At 36.7% G+C, this 17,487-nt stretch overlaps 1 protein-coding gene across 41 annotated transcripts in view; it reads left to right on the forward strand.

Moving 5' to 3' along the window:
- Window positions 1-17,487, forward strand: part of RIMS1 (regulating synaptic membrane exocytosis 1) — a 592,480-nt gene that overhangs the window by 478,855 nt on the left and 96,138 nt on the right. For 27 of the 41 annotated variants that reach the window (XM_065911744.1, XM_065911753.1, XM_065911751.1 and 24 more), the window contains 2 exons: window positions 3,819-3,931; window positions 9,691-9,857. The exons of the other annotated variants lie outside the window; for them this stretch is intronic. In XM_065911744.1, the coding sequence (XP_065767816.1) occupies window positions 3,819-3,931; window positions 9,691-9,857 (280 nt within the window). The remainder of the gene's footprint in view (window positions 1-3,818; window positions 3,932-9,690; window positions 9,858-17,487) is intronic. 41 annotated transcript variants of the gene reach the window in all.

Below are 17,487 nucleotides of genomic sequence, written 5' to 3' on the forward strand. Positions count from 1 at the left end.
AAATCAATAAGTATCTTTTAGGACAATTAATACTTGTTTTTTAAAAGACACTATTTAACATCAGACACATCAGTCAGCTTGTGGAAAACATAGTGAAAAATTCTAGCTTTACAAAAAAAGCTTCTGTATAAAATTACAGTGTTAATTATACTCTAGTGGCTAAGGGAAATGAATTATATTGCTATCATACTATCACTATGGGAATTATAACTGAAGCTATATTTTCATTAAAATACTAAGTGAAATTATGTGATAATTACATTTGTTATAAAACATGAGCAAGGTTATTTAACTCTCTAGTATGTGGCAGTATTGAAATTAAAAAATTAAAATCCAGATGTTCTTCAAATTTAAAATCTTTTTAAAAAGCAATAGTAACTGGCACTTTGATGATTTGTTAGTTTCCAGTGCTACCAGTATTCAGAGTGTTCCTAAAATGTAAATTTAATGCTAGGATTTATGGAAGAATTAGAAAATATTTTATTTCATATTTTGAATTTGCTATTAGCATTAACATTGTTAATATAAAAAATTTAATAATGAATAACCATTCTTTTCAAAGTAAGATATTTGAGCTCTCTGAGCTGTGGTTAATTTTACTTTTAACTGGTTATTCAAAGGTTAATCATATTCCAAGGATTTATTTCTAATCATTACCAAGTACATTATTCTCTCTGTAAATCATGTACATTAATAATCATGTTTTCTTTATCAATTTGTGATAAATGTTCCATTTTAACTCATAAACTTTCTTACTATTTAGATTGACATACCACTAATCCAGAATTGATTTCACTTCATTCCATAATCTACAGTTGAAAAATAAAATGTACAATACACAAAATATGTAGAAAAGTTAAAGAACTGCCCAGTTCACACTGAAGCCTCTTCATTGATGTTTATGAAAAACAATTTTACTGAAACGTGACCATTTCTTTGACAGTTATTTCAGAATACACACTAATGTGCACATCCTCAGGAAATAATGAGAAATACTCTTTACAAATGTGAATTATATGTAATTATCTGACTTTTTGATGCAAGTCAGTGATAAGCTGTTTGCATTTCACTTCTGATCTTGGAATCCGAGAGCGAGCACTGAGGACATAGATACGAGTCAGGATTTTGAAAAGAAAACGATTTGGAGATTTTCTTTCTTTGACAGCTTAGAGGATGTCAACTTTCACTTCTTTAGGAATAAAGATAGCATATTAATCACTTTGGGGAGGTCAGAGTAAAGTTGTTGAACCATTGTAGGATTCAGTTTGTTGTTGGTGTTTTTCAAAGTCTTTAAAAATCCTGCTGCTACTGCTGCTGCAGTTCGCCTTTGGTATCCGCCGTGGTCCTGTCCTGCCTCTGAAAGCAGAAGGGCAGACAGCCCTTGCCACCAGCAGGTCCCCTTGAGAGCAAAACAACACAGAGAACAGCCTCGTCCAAGGGGAAAAAAAATAAGACCACATTTAATAAAGAGAAAGAAGAAGAAATGAGAGTAAGAAAGGAAATCTCATTTCTTTCTGTAAACTTTAGAAGAGCCTTCAGAATTGCTAGTCTGGATAAAGGTGCCTTTAGAAAAGAATAAAAACAAAATATAGCTGGAGATATGTAGCTGAGGACAAACCAGCCTGTCTGCAGGGTCTTCCAGGTTTATTAGATGGACAGCCATCCTTCATTCTCAGGGATGAAAAACCTGGTCTTCTCTAAGGGACAACTGTAATCTGCGTGTACTTTGCTAACCACACGTCACCTTCAATCTGAAGCATCTTCCTTAATTTTTCCACGACTTCTTGGCCACCCTGCTGTGTGTTTCTCAGGCTCTCCCCAGGAATTCTGTGTCTCTCATTTAAAGAAACGAGGCGCTATCCTGGCAGGGTTAAGTCACCAGCACTATCTCAGACTGCTTTAGGCTGTAGCTCATGGGAAATAATCTTTTCAGTGCTCCCCACCAAGAATTACATGATGCTAAATGTGCAGGTTACAAAGCTGTAGGCTAACCAGTGTCAAAAGTTTCTTACAATGTCTGTCATTGCTGAGAATATTAAGCTGACATCGTTTAAATCTGCTTTTATCACAAGTAGAGATGACTTGGACTTGCTTTAAGCATTAATTGTAGAGTACAGGTGCTTACAGTTCATCTGTCTTCCTCAAAGCCTGAAGCAGATGACCGAGGAGTTACCCACATCACAGGCAGATGGCAGACAGCAGACAGCAGACTCCTGTACATTTTCTCATGGGGTTTATGACTTTCTATAAGTACAGCTCACATTTTCAATGATTTTTCTCAATTCCTAATTCTCTTGCATAGCATTTTGCTTTATAATACTTACTATGACTCCTTATATATTGTCAAGTAATTAATACACTTAGAAACTGCTCTTCCCAAGGTCTTTATCGAGGCACATGTTAATCACAATAGTTATCATTTACAACCTCGAGTCAACTTTTTCAAAGCAAGTGTTGTGACTGCTTCATTCTTGTAACTGTGTCATTAGGGGTTGATATCATCTGTCTAATATACTGACTTAAAGCAAAATATCTAGTAACTTGGTGTTAAAAGACAATTAAAACATTTACCACACATTTCACACCATGTACTTATCTCATGGGCTATTAGTCTGTACTTGGACACACAGCCAAAGCTACATATTTACTGAATTTCCACAAGTGTCAGTGTCTTTTATCGAGGATCACGGGCCATGTTTAATTACTGAAATGGAAAATATTTGTCAGCAAGCGTCTTTATAAATTCCTGTTAGACAGGAAATTGACAACCAGGTCAATTAGATGTATCAATATTCCCATTCTCCTTTAAATCACAGAACCTCTTGGCAGAAACCCCCGTACATTAGTTACAAAACAGTATGGGTTTTGGTCAGATATATGTGTATGTAAACAACTTAAACTCTAGCACTTGTTGCAGAGATTGGCAAAGATAAGTTATAAAGCATAAACATAGCCCTCATGCAACACAGGTACATGTCCACAACTGTATTCTTATTTTTTTCATTTGTAAGAATGTAAAAATTAAAGACAGGGTCTTTAAGCTACTTGTGATGGATTCTGATTTAAAATAGCTCATACTTTACTGAAGGCAGTACTTCACATCTAAACAGTTACACCTGCTACACTACTTAGAAGATTAATAAAGGCTTAACTGGAATACACTCATTTATTTACAATTTAAATTAAAAACCTAAAGTTCTATATCACATTTTCAAAAAGTATGAATTTCATTTTTGTGGTCAGACAGAGCTTTCAGAAAAAGAAACTGAATCTTTTCCCTTAGCAAGTCCATTTTTAAGATTGGCAAATATTCATGAAAAACAGTTGGTAGAAGTGACGGATTTAATAAGAATGCCTCAGAAACGCAGATGCTCCTCCGTTATGAGTTTTTAGGTGCCTGCTTCAGCTAACAGTGTTACCTGGAGTGCATGCATCTCAGTAAGCACGTGTAGCTTTGTGTGATGTGTTCGCTTTATGTGTACAAGCAACCAGTTCATTCAATAGGGAGCATATTTTCACAATCAAATTCAGTTTCACATAATCACTTATGAATGGAATTGATATTATTTCATCTCCGATAAAGACATGGGGTCCTTAGCTTTGGTTACTAACCTTTGTGTCTCCATCCTGTGTGATTTGAGTCACGTTCATCGTTAGAGCCCCAGTTGCTAGCATTTTATCTTCTGCCTTTTGTTTGTTAATCATGTGATTTTGATATTTTATTTGAATTCATTATCAAAAGCATTGAAATCTTAAACCATTCGGTTCCTCAGAGGTGCTTCGGTCTTTTAACGGATTCCCGTTGTGTGTTTTTGCAGCAAGCTTAGTAGTGGAGGAGCGAACGAGACAGATGAAAATGAAAGTGCATCGATTTAAGCAGACAACAGGGTCTGGTTCTAGTCAAGAACTTGATCGCGAGCAATATTCCAAGGTAAAACCAGTAACTGACCAATAATTTCTCTACAGTGTGGGTAGCAGGTAGGACCAGTGAGCCCTGAAGTTATAGGAGAGAAATTATGCTTCAGATGATGGTCTTGCATCATGACTTCTCTCCTCTTAACATGTTCACAAGATAGAAGCTTAGTAACATACCATTTATGAATTTAGATTAAATGTTTTATATAAAAAAGAAAATGCTTGATGTTAAAGTCACTTACTGATTGTCTGTAGTCAAATTCACATCAGTAAGGTAAATGAGGCCATTTTATCTCTGGAATTTCATTTAACATTGTATTTTAAATATTAAGATGTAGATTTATAGTCTTAAATGCTATTTGAGGTTGATAATTCCTATGGAGATTTCACAGGGAGTGAAAACTGTGTGATGTGAGATTTCTTACTGATCTGTCTTTAGTAAGAAAACTGATTTAAACTCATAGAAACTGAAATCCACCCGATTTTAAGAGATAATAAAAACTTATATTTCAAAGTTATTTTGTAAGGATGCATTGAGGAGTTTATAAACTGCTAAATAGCATCTGATAATTTTGATTAAAATATGATTTTTAATTGAAATAGAGCTTTATGCTTCATTAAGCAATTTTGAATATATTATCTGATTTATTTTAAAAATATTTTTAAAAAAGACTACAAAAGCGGCAATAGCCACTACAGGATGTGCTCAGTCGCTTCAGTGATGTCCAACTGTCTGCAACCCCATGGACTGCAGACTGCAGTCCACCAGGCTCCTCTGTCCATGGGATTCTCCAGGCAAGAATGCTGGAGTGGGTTGCCATGGCCTCCTCCAGTGGATCTTCCCGACCCAGGAATCGAACGCTCAACTCTTATGTCTCCTGCATTGACAAGCGAGCTCTTTACCACTAGTACTGTCAGAGAAGCGCATTACAGGATAACCTGTGTTATAATTTGATATCTAGAGTCCTTTTAGAAGAAATGACCTTTTAGAAATTCAGAATTAAGTAAAAACTATACTAAATTAATGTTGTTAACTTGTTATATGAACCTAGAAAAACCTACTCATTTTTAAATGTTGGAGGTTGTTTATTATGTAGCCAGATATTCAGAAACTAATACAAAAATATACAGGCGGTAACAGAATCAGATGTGTTACCAGCCCACCATACAGGCATGTATGTTGGACATCATCTTATCATTCATTTTATGACTTTATGTCTTAGTTTAACTGCAGAAGATTCCAACTGGACAAAGCTCAAGGTCACTGTGAGCTAGTAGAGCTTGACTCCCTAGGAGTCTGAAACAATATTTTAAAAAAGTAAACTCAGTAAAGCAAAAAAAAAAAGAGAGAGAGAGAGAGAAAGAAATATTAGTAAGCAGAATATCTTGATGTTGCCCAGAGTTGCTGATTCCTGCTCCACATGTTTTTTCCCTCTGGTTTGTACTTTATGAAATTATCACTTAATCAGCTATTTGTCTGTCTTTATGGATATCATCATCATTTTTGTTTTCTTTTACATAAATGCAGTAAGAATTATGAATCAGGTTAAGTTAGGATTTCTTCCTCCACTGTGGCATTTGGGAAGGATCTTTAAACTAGAAAAGCTTAATCAAAGATGTAAATGCTTTCTTGATTTCTTAGCATCCTGTCAAAGGATGAGGTCAGATTGAACTACAGAAAGAGGTAGAGCCAGTACAGAAAACAAAAAGAGGTGAATAAAGAATCAGCAGAAAATCCTGAAAGCCTTTCTGAACTGGGCCTCTAGTCATTCATCAGGTGATCAGAAAACTCTAAAATGAAGTGCCCTAGACCCTAAACCACCGTAAACCACCACTAACACTTGTTTTCATAATGAATCAAAAGTAGGTTTATCTTGATTGAGAGATTCCAAATTCTGAAAATACCTAAAAATGATCCCCTCTAGTCCAAATGTCTTATTTACCAAATTTATGAAAACTGAGGCTCTCTCCAAAGAAAGGAGATACTTTCTTTTCATTAGCAGACTTCCTGTTTGGTGGTCAGCTCTCCATTCCCTAGCTGGAACTTAGATGCCCTCTGCTCTTCCTATGACGCCAATGAAATGTATACATGACTCCAGCCTGAGTCAGAGGCTCTCCTATGACTTTTAATTTGTATGGAGTTGACTTATTATATTCTGTCATTCCTTTCTTGTTTGTGTAGGCATCCTTTTCTTTTTTCTCTTTCATTGCATTTGAATATGAAAAAACCCTTTACTTTCAAATATATTACAATTGCTTTTACTGCATATATTGATACTACTATATTACATTAATAAAATTATTATGTTATACTGACAAGTGTGAAATCAAAGATATGGTGTCTTTAAAAACATGAGACTATAATACAGGAAAAAAATATATAAAGTAAAATAAATAATCATATTTAATTTTATGGGTTAAGTAAAAGGTAAATACTCTGCATGATTCTAATGTTTATTCTTAATGCTTACAATACATTTTAAAAATAGTTTCCACTAGCAATTTCTGTTAAACCTCTTACTTTTTCTTTCTTAAATTTACCCTTTTATCCCAAACTTTTAACAGTTTACAAAGATCTATTTGTACTTGTATAGCTGAGAACCAGTATTTTCATAAATTTAATATACACTAAATTTTGAACTTTATTCTTTAATTGACTTATTTTTAGTCATTCAGCACTTTGCCTAACGCAAAACACCTTAATTGAAATTCTGCCAAATTAGAAATTGGTTAACTGTTTCCAAATATTTATAATAAAGCCAACAGAATTTTATTTTCTTCAGGACAAAGAATTACCAGACAGATGTAGTATCATTCCTAAGATGTCTCAAACCTGACACCTCCTTAAAGTGTTAAATGAGCCTATATCCATCCTGACTAAGGAATTAGCAGTAACTTGGCTTCTGAAAAAATACAAAACTATACCTCTGTCCCTGAAATGTGACACTCTGTTACGTCCTCGTTGGTGTTAGAGTCACATGCCCTGGTGGGAGAGTGAAATTCATCAGTGGAGAGTGAATTTTCATGGAGGTCTCACATTTGAAAGAGCACTTCTGTTTCTGTAACTCAGAAACAGTAGGCAGAGTTGACGTGACAGGTTTTGTAGGAGCCTCTGAATGTTTATTATAAGTTATGAAAGCAGCAGCCCTTTTATCAGGGCTTCCTTCACATCAAGGACCTATATGATCAATATGAATTTCTCCTGAGGAAGCTGCATTTCTCAAAATACATTTAATGTATTTCCATTAAAATATTTAATTGCTCAATAGGACATTTAAAGAATCATGCTTGATGAAAAGTCAAAGTTATTAAACTTTTAACAGATTTTGAAAGTAAGTAGATACAGTGGTATAAAGTGAGTGTAAAGCCTTTCCTTCAGATTACAAATGTGAAGAAAATTGTGACATTGTGTCAGAATGATGAATTATTCTTTACTCCAATATAAAAAAATGTTAACATGACAGTCTTTCAGAATTCTTTGTTTGGTCTCTTGACAGGAATAGCAGAGGTCTATATACAAAAAGAAGAAGAACAGATAATTTATAGGAAAGGAGGATTTCTTTAGTTGGGGAAATAATTCCATGCACATTCCCTTACTCTTAGTTTATGGTCCTCATTGCTTATTACTGGCATTTGCCAAATAAGGGGAGGCTTTGTTCCAGGGGTCAGCACCATGCCAGAATATTTCCTACAGCTATAAATTTTTATTGTATTAGAAACAAATTAATTCATACTCTGTCAAGTACAAACTATCATTTCAATGTTTGGAAATATTACAGGAATGACATAATATATTTACATAGCAAAATAGTTTTAGAGACAAGTAATATTGGAATTATGTTTATGCCCCAGTAACAGTATTAAATTCAGCTTCCACCATGTGAGCATGTTATGTTTTCACATCTATTATGTAAATAAAAACCAGTTCTGATTGAACGAATCCTACCAGTTAGTGTCATATTATCAGATGTGACAATTTGATGATAAAAATTACCATGCTACTTGAAATACATTATCATAAATGATGTTAACTTTAGGTCACACACACAGTTATGTAAATAGCTCATTTCTGAACATATTAACATATATGCATTTCCTTTTGGATTATTATTTAGCATGTAACTTTCAAAAATAAATCATGCAATCATGAATAAATTATTTGGAAATATAATTTTATAGATATTCTATAAATTTGGAATTGTGAAATTCTTTGCCCAACACATACATGTGAGATGGAAAATTAAAACTAACATTTAAATACCTTCAACCTTAACTGCTATCATATGAAAAATTATTAAATAGACATGGTCAATTTTCTAGAACTTTTAAAGTAAGTATTATTGCCCTATAATTATCTTTGTATATATAGAACCACAATTTAGCATCATTTTATGTAGTATTCTTTAGCAAGACAATTTTTTATACAAATTTTTGAACTAGTTTGGATTATTTTAGATTTGTTAAAACTCACATGATATAGAGCACAGAGGAAGGATGAGTCTTTCTACAAGTTTAACAGACATTTGATATTTTCACACCTGAGCACATAAGTGCAGAATTAAATCGCTTGATAAGAAATATAAATAGCCAGTATTGGTCATGCATCCCTTTAGTTATATGTTCTTTTATTTTAGGTAAGAAGTTATCTTACCTTCCAGTACCTAACAATAGAAAATCAATTCTGTATTTGTTATTTTAAAATTGTAGATACTTATATAACCTTACTATTTATTATGATTTAAACACACATAAAAATATAGACTGTATAAAGCTATTCACTGTGTGATTCATTGCAATAAGACAGTAACATAGAAAAAAAGACACTTTTGACACCTTCACCAATTTTAACATTTACCTAATGATTTCTAAGACTTTAGATAATAAATACTAAAGACAGATACAAAGACACATTGAGGGGCTTTGCTGGTGGTTCAGTGGCTGACACTGTGCACTCCCAATGCAGAGGACCCAGATTTAATCACTGGTTGGGCAGCTGGATCCCACATGCCACATAAGACCCACACAACCAAATTAATTAATTAATTAAAAAGTAAAGACTTTTAAATATGAGATGTAATGTATATTGAAATTTTAATAGGAATCCCTTTTTTTAACTTTCTTTTTTTTTATTTAGTTAATAGTTTAAAATGAAAATGAGTAATTAAACCATAATAGAAAGAAAGTCAAAGTTCTGTCTTTGCCTCCATTGCTTCACTTGACTTTGGCATAATCCCTTTGCTTTATATCAACTTTTTTTTTTGAGAGTTATATTTTTTTGGTAAAATGTGAAAAAATGTGACATCTTAAAATAGGGAGAGTGTGTAGGGTAAATTAGATATCAGTTTTAGAAAAACTCAAGAAGCACAGACAGATGGAAGCAGTCTATTTCATGGGTAGAGTTGAAGGTGAGTAGAATTTGTAGGCAGTGATGAAAATAAAGGAAAGAGAAATTGAGGTACTGGAGAAGATGAATAATGCAGTTTTGAGGTACGAAGTAGGTGCGGGTCATTTATTTAGTGCATTTTCCGCCCAAGCATTGACACTTTTGATTATTTTGTCCTCATAGAGCACTTCTTACCATTCAGAGGATGCGGGATGGTTCTGTCGGAAGCCATGCATCATGCTAGTGTTGGGTCATTTTAGATTTCACACCTAATTTTATGCAAAGTGCACTTTTGCTTGATGCGGGCAGAGTAGCCGCTGACCTCACCGTGTGTATCTCTGCTTCCCAGCACCCGGTAACGGAGCTCACACGCTCTTGTTTTCACTCCTTAGTATAACGTACACACAGATCAGTACAGAAGCTGCGACAACGTCTCCGCCCGGTCCTCAGACAGCGATGTCAGCGACGTGTCTGCCGTGTCCCGAACCAGCAGCGCCTCCCGCCTCAGCAGCACCAGCTTCCTGTCCGAGCAGTCTGAGCGGCCTCGGGGCAGGATCAGGTGAGTGGGCATCACTCGTGCCACCTTGCCTCCTGCTTGTTCCCGCTCAGAGTTTAGGTAGAGGAGCCAAAGCCTTTCGTTGAAATGAGCGGGACTAGGGTGAGTTGAGCCTTGGTTCACTGTTGTGTAATATTGCCCGGATTCTGTGGTCCTTCCCATCAGGTGGGGCTTGTAACCACAGAGCAATCCCTAAAATTCCTTCTAATATCATTAAATCCACAAAGCATTCTTTAGTCCTGTGTTGGGAAGCCTCTCTGTAAAGGGCCCGGTAGTAAATGCTGCAGGCTCTGCTAGACAGCCTCTGTTGTGGCGATTTACAATGTCATGGAGATACAGAAGCTCTGCACCCAGCTGAGCGCAGTCGTAGTCCATAAAGTTTTATAAACAGAAGGACAGAGAGCAGGCCACATTTTCCTGCAGGCTGTAATCTACTGAGCTCGTCTTCAGTCCCCCGAGCAGTTGGCACACCTTCAGATGAGGGTGATAACAAAATACACATCCCTCTTTTTCACATTATGGGACTTGTAGAAGATGTGCATGTAGTTGTTTAAATCACCAGCAATTATCTTGGTTCTCATGAGGTAAATAACCCTTGCTGAAATGAAAAAGACCTCAGGAATCTGGTCCTGGCTCCAGTAAAACAGACTCAGCATGGACAAGGCACATTTTGTATTTGCTCTTAACTAGTTCCCAGAAGTAGAAGTTTCATTGAAGGCATTTCGGGGTTGTTGGGAGGCCCATGAAATATAAATGTTCAAAACAGGAGCAGTTATCTTCCTAACGCTCTGAAAGCTAATATGACTGCACATTTCGATGATGATCCTGGAGCGTTCTGTCTTCCTGGATTTCTTTGCACCTTACTCACCTGTTGGTATAATTTGAGAGCAGTTATCTTACTGTTAATTAACAGTGTCTCACTGAGAATCTACAAGAAAAGTTCTGATCAGTCAAGATATTAGTGGAACGTTTTATTTCTATTTTTAATATTCTCTGCTTCTGGTCCTAACAGAGTATTAAGTTCTCTAAAAGTGAAGAAAGAATAAGAAGAGCTAAAGAGAATATATCTGTTGAGCTGCTAGGATAGAGGGTGTAAAAATGATTCTAATTGATCCTTTTGTATTGAAATATTATTAAGATACTGTGTTTCATAACCTATTCAGTTTAGCAAGAATATTGATAAATAGGGATTAAACAAAAACTTTTCAATCACTAAAAACAGTTTAATTTATATTCATGATAGACTTTAATGGCCTGAGTCCTATGGTATAAAGAATAACTAATTAATAGAATTCATGTCACAAACCAACTCTGAGAATGCTATGTGGGTCCACTGTCATTCTCTTGAAATTTCAGGAGAATAAAGTCTTCAAAAATTTATCTTCAGGAAAAAATTGGCAACATGGCTTTTAAGGAAGAAAGCAAAGCACAGAAATTTTAGGCAGCTCAAGGTACTGTGATTTTGTACAAAGGATGAGAAGGAACCACAGGATAGTGACTGGAGTCAAGGTTACTTCGTGGGAAAATGACAGTTTATCAGATCAGTTCAGTTCAGTCGCTCAGTCGTGTCCGACCCTTTGCAACCCCATGGACTGCAGCACGCCAGGCTTCCCTGTCCATTACCAACTCCCAGAGTTCACCCAAACTCATGTCCATCGAGTCGGTGATGCCATCCAACCATCTCAGCCTCTGCCGTCCCCTTTTCCTCCTGCCCTCAATCTTTCCCAGCATCAGGGTCTTTTCAAATGAGTCAGCTCTTTTCAAATGAGTCAGTTCCCAGCATCAGGGTCTTTCAAATGAGTCAATACTTTGGCCATCAGGTGGCCAAAGTATTGGAGTTTCAGCTTCAGCATTAGTCCTTCCGATGATAACACTCACTATATTATACCATGATATGAAGTAGAAGGTAGATGATGTTTTATCTCTTTAATTCATATGATTTTCTGTTTATTGAAGTTGATGAAGACAGAGATTAGACCTGGAAACGGTACAAGTGAATTTCTTAATGACAAATCTGTTTTCTCTGGGCATTTCCCTGTTTTCAGCTCCTCTTTCTTGTCTCTGTAGCTTGGAGCATGTTTGAGTTATTTTTATTTAAGTGGATTATGTAAAGGCAGGCAGTTAAACTAATGGCTAAGCAAGTTTCCCCTGAAGTTAAGGTGAAAATTATTTTCCTGTGGCCTGATGCTCAAGGTCATAATTGGTAGATGTTTGATTTCTTAGAACACTTAGGAATAAAGAGGGTAGGATGAGATACGGAGGGGCAAGACTTTCTTTTGACATTTCAAACCTAGTTATCTTTTCATATATGTTCTTCCCCAGGAATATCCATAGTGCACAAATGCACATGTTAACACACACACACACACACACACACACACACACACACACACACTTACATCCACCATCAGCCTTGTGGTAAAAACTTGAGAGTTTGTAACGAATAAACAAAGAACAAAATCATATCAAATGGTTGCAGGCTCCTCAATCTTAAATATCCCCAATGCTTATAACACTATGAATATTTATTTTTCTCAATATAATACTGTTTTGCATTTCTTTATTTTTAGTAGCTAATTATCTTCATAGGTTCTAAAATTCTATGTATTCAAGCTCATATATAAAGTATCTGGTCAATATGATAATAGATATATTTACATTTCAAAATAGGTACCAGCAAACCTTTGAGATCCAATCAAGCATAAGGACTTTATTATTTCCCAAGACTTCATGATAGTATAATATCTATGCCACACACTCAAGGAGATTATAATCTGTTTAAGAGCTTAAAACCTATTTTTTATGTTCTGGTTCCTTATACAAGAGGTCAGATCTTTGACAATGTGGGCAGGAAACTGAGATGGTTAAGATAAAACCAGAACTCAAACCCTAGTCTTTTCTTTCCACATTGAACACAAACTTTTCCCCACACTTAGTTAATTTAAAGATTGAAATATGTGCTGTATTTATTGAAAAAAACAGCATATAAACTCACTTCAAACCCATGTTGTTCAGGGTTCACATATAAGTATCTTTGCTTTTATTTTCCTATGAAACATGAAATGCTTGGCTCTACGTTGCCTGGGATGGGTTTTATACTGAAAGTCATTAAGGACTAGAAGACTCTATAGCACCCCCTGAAGACAGTGTTCAGTCTCTAGAAGTCCACCAAGTGTCCAGTACACTCCTGAAGGACCCAGAGAGAGAGAAACCACTGACTTCATCTTGTCCATATCATATAGAACCATAGTATGCAGGCAATTATATACCATAGCTGGTTCTGATCCCATCTATCCAAGTATGTAATGAACCAAGAAAATGTCAAGATAGGCACCTCTGAGATGACCATTGGGCTGCCCTGTGTGATACATGGGCCGGCATCTCCCAAACACTGCTTGTTACACTTGCGTGTTAATGATTCACAGGACAAACTACAGTTCTTGAGGTTTAGCGAAGTTCTACCTTGTAACAGCTTGTTTATCTCTGCTTACTCCAGCATATACCAAGCTTATTTCATTCTATTAGAATAGGTCTAATAGAAGACCTATTTCCCAGGAACATCCATTAATGTGTTGCATAGTTTTTAAGTGAAGTTTAAGAAATTCCATTTTAGATAGCCAGCATTCTACTGCCTAAGAGATAAAAGGCTGTAAGCTCAGTTCAGTTCAGTCACTCAGTCGTGTCCGACTCTTTGCGACCCCATGAACCGCAGCACGCCAGGCCTCCCTGTCCATTACCAACTCCCAGAGTTTACTCAAACTCATGTCCATCGAGTCGGTAATGCCATCCAGCCATCTCATCCTCTGACGTCCCCTTCTCCTCCTGCCCCCAATCCCTCCCAGCATCAGGGTCTTTTCCAATGAGTCAACTCTTCATATGAGGTGGCCAAAATATTGGAGTTTCAGCTTCAGCATCAGTCCTTCCAATGAACGTTCAGGACTGATCTCCTTTAGGATGGACTGGTTGGATCTCCTTGCAGTCCAAGGGACTCTCAAGAGTCTTCTCCAACACCACAGTTCAAAAGCATCAATTTTTCAGTGCTCAGCTTTCTTCACAGTCCAACTCTCACATCCATACATGACTACTGGAAAAACCATAGCCTTGACTAGACGGACCTTTGTTGGCAAAGTAATGTCTCTGCTTTTTAATACGCTGTCTAGGTTGGTCATAACATTCCTTGCAAGGAGTGAGCATCTTTTAATTTCATGGCTGCATCACCATCTGCAGTGATTTTGGAGCCCCCCAAAATAAACTGTGACACTGTTTCCACTGTTTCCCCATCAATTTCCCATGAAGTGATGGGACCAGATGCCATGATCTTAGTTTTCTGAAAGTTAAGCTTTAAGCCAGCTTTTTCACTTTCCTCTTTCACTTTCATCAAGAGGCTTTTTAGTTCCTCTTCACTTTCTGCCATAAGGGTGGTGTCATTTGCATATCTGAGGTTATTGATATTTTTCCTGTCAATCTTGATTCCAGTTTGTGCTTCTTCCAGCCTAATGTTTCTCATAATATACTCTGCATATAAGTTAAATAAGCAGGGTGACAATATACAGCCTTATACTCCTTTTCCTATTTTGAACCAGGCTGTTGTTCCATGTCCAGTTCTAACTGTTGCTTCCTGACCTGCATATAGGTTTCTCAAGAGGCAGGTCAGGTGGTCTGGTATGTTCATCTCTCTCATAATTTTCCACAGTTTATTGTGATCCACACAGTCAAAGGCTTTGGCATAGTCAAAAAAGCAGAAATAAATGTTTTTCTGGAACTCTCTTGCTTTTTCGATGATCCAGCAGATGTTGGCAATTTGATCTCTGGTTCCTCTGCCTTTTCTAAAACCAGCTTGAACATCTGGAAGGTCACAGTTCATGTATTGCTGAAGCCTGGCTTGGAGAATTTTGAGCATTACTTTACTAGTGTGTGAGATGAGTGCAATTGTGTAGCAGTTTGAGCATTCTTTGGCATTGCCTTTCTTTGGGATTGGAATGAAAACTGACCTTTTCCAGTCCTGTGGCCACTGCTGAGTTTTCCAAATTTGCTGGCATATTGAGTGCAGCACTTTCACAGCATCATCTTTCAGGATTTGAAATAGCTCAACTAGAATTCCATCACATCCACTAGCTTTTTTCGTAGTGATGCTTTCTAAGGCCCACTTGACTCACATTCCAGGATGTCTGGCTTTAGGTGAGTGATCACACCATCATGATTATCTGGGTCATTAAGATCTTTCTTGTACAGTTCTTCCATGTATTCTTGCCACCTCTTCTTAATATCTCTGCTTCTGTTAGGTCCATACCATTTCTGTCCTTTATCAAACCCATCTTTGCGTGAGATGTTCCCTTGGTATCTCTAATTTTCTTGAAAAGATCTCTAGTCTTTCCCATTCTGTTGTTTTCCTCTATTTCTTTGCATTGATCACTGAGGAAGGCTTTCTTATCTCTCCTGGCTATTCTTTGGAACTCTGCATTCAAATGGGAATATCTTTCCTTTTCTCCTTTGCTTTTCGCTTCTCTTCTTTTCACAGCTATTTGTAAGGCCTCCTCAGCAACCTTTTGCCTTTTTGCATTTCTTTTCCATGGCAATGGTCTTGATCTCTGTCTCCTGTACAATGTCACGAACCTCTGTCCATCCATAGTTCATCAGGCACTCTGTCTATCAGATCTAGTCCCTTAAATCTATTCTCACTTCCACTGTATAGTCATAAGGGATTTGATTTAGGTCATACCTGAATGGTCTAGTGGTTTTCCCTACTTTCTTCAATCTAAGTCTGAATTTGGCAATAAGGAGTTCATGATCTGAGCCACAGTCAGCTCCTGGTCTTGTTTTTGCTTACTGTATAGAGCTTCTCCATCTTTGGCTGCAAAGAATCTAATCAGTCTGATTTCAGTGTCGACCATCTGGTTATGTCCATGTATAGAGTCTTCTCTTGTGTTGTTGGAAGTGGATGTTTGCTATGACCAGTGCATTCTATTGGCAAAACTCTATTAGCCTTTGTCCTGCTTCATTCCGTACTCCAAGGCCAAATTTGCCTGTTACTCCAGGTGTTTCTTGACTTCCTACTTTTGCATTCCATTCCCCTACAATGAAAAGGACATCTTTTTTGGGTGGTAGTTCTAGAAGATCTTGTAGATCTTCATAAAACCGTTCAACTTTAGCTTCTTCGGCGTTACTGGTTGGCGCATAGAGAGCTTCAAATACCCTGTTTGGGGAACAAATGAAATTAAGCCCTTACAAAATGTGTATAGGTTGAAGAATATAAACATATTTAGATGACCAATCTCTTAAAGATCATTTTCAGGATATTAGGAATTCACAGACCATATCCTGAATCTTTTGTGTTTGACATAATGATTAGGCAAAAGATACTTGACCATTGGGTGTGGCACCAGTTAAACCATATGTTTCTGTGTGAACTGAAAAATGGGTGTCTCTCCCCCTAGATGCATTCTAAATGCTTCATTCAAAATAACCCAAAACATACTTAATGTTTTCAATGGTTATGTAAACAGGGAACTACAGTAGAAAAACATATACTATATGGTTTATATTAATTAACCTTTTGTATATAGAATGGATTAAGAGTTCTTCCAAAAAAATGTTGTCATGGATTCAGAGTACTTAAAACTTAAGTAATTTCTAGGATAATTCTTACAGAACAAAATCAACACAGTAATCCAAAGTGCTTGCGTGCTAAGCTGCTTCAGTTGTGTCTGACTCTGTGCGACCCTAGAGACTGTAGCCCTCCAGACTCTTCTGCCTATGGGATTCTTCAGGCAAGACTATGGGAGTGGGTTGCTGTGCCCTTCTCCAGGGGATCTTCTCAACCCAGGGCTCAAACCCATGTCTCTTATGTCTCCTGCGCTGGCAGGCAATTTCTTTACCACTCGTACCACCTGGGAAGCCCAGCTCAAAATAATAAGCATCAGTAAAGATTTGAGGTCCCTTGTTTCTCAGATTCGTTCTGCATGTGACATATAATTTTAATTTAGTATGAGCTTAAATAGTTCTCAAAGAACATCTTCCCTTCCAACCATAAAGAGTGTAAAGTGTATTAGTAGAGGTAGCATGACAAGTGAAAGTCGCTCAGTCATGTCCAGCTCTTTGTGACCTCATGGACTGTAGCCTGCCAGGCCCCTCTGTCCATGAAATTCTGTAGCCCAGAATACTGGACTGGGTAGCCATTCCCTTCACCAAGGGATCTTCCTAACCCAGGGATCAAACCCAGGTCTCCCGCATTGCGGCAAGTCCCGTAATTAATAATAAGAAATGCACATGTTCTGGGAGCCAGAAAGAATATGTTCAGTTTCTGAGTTGTTATTTGATTTTATTTTTCACATCACAGAAAATGTTCATCCCAAAAAGAGGGTGAATTTTTATGAAATAGCTCCGAATTTTTTTTTCATCTTTATCGTATATCAATTTCTTTCCAGGCAGACAAATTTCAGTTGTTTTATGTAAGATCAAACTACAAAACCAAATACAAGTATAATCCTATAAAATCCTTTAGTTGTACTCAGATGATACATAATTTTAGAAGTTCTGTCAAAATCAACAGTTTCCCAGCGACCTTCACGTATAAACTTTTGTTAGCATTGACAAAGGTTTGCCTTGATCTACAAGGTCACCTTTCTATATCAAG

This window comes from Muntiacus reevesi, chromosome 19 (genome assembly GCF_963930625.1).
Source record: "Muntiacus reevesi chromosome 19, mMunRee1.1, whole genome shotgun sequence".
NCBI classification, from domain to species: Eukaryota; Metazoa; Chordata; class Mammalia; order Artiodactyla; family Cervidae; genus Muntiacus; species Muntiacus reevesi.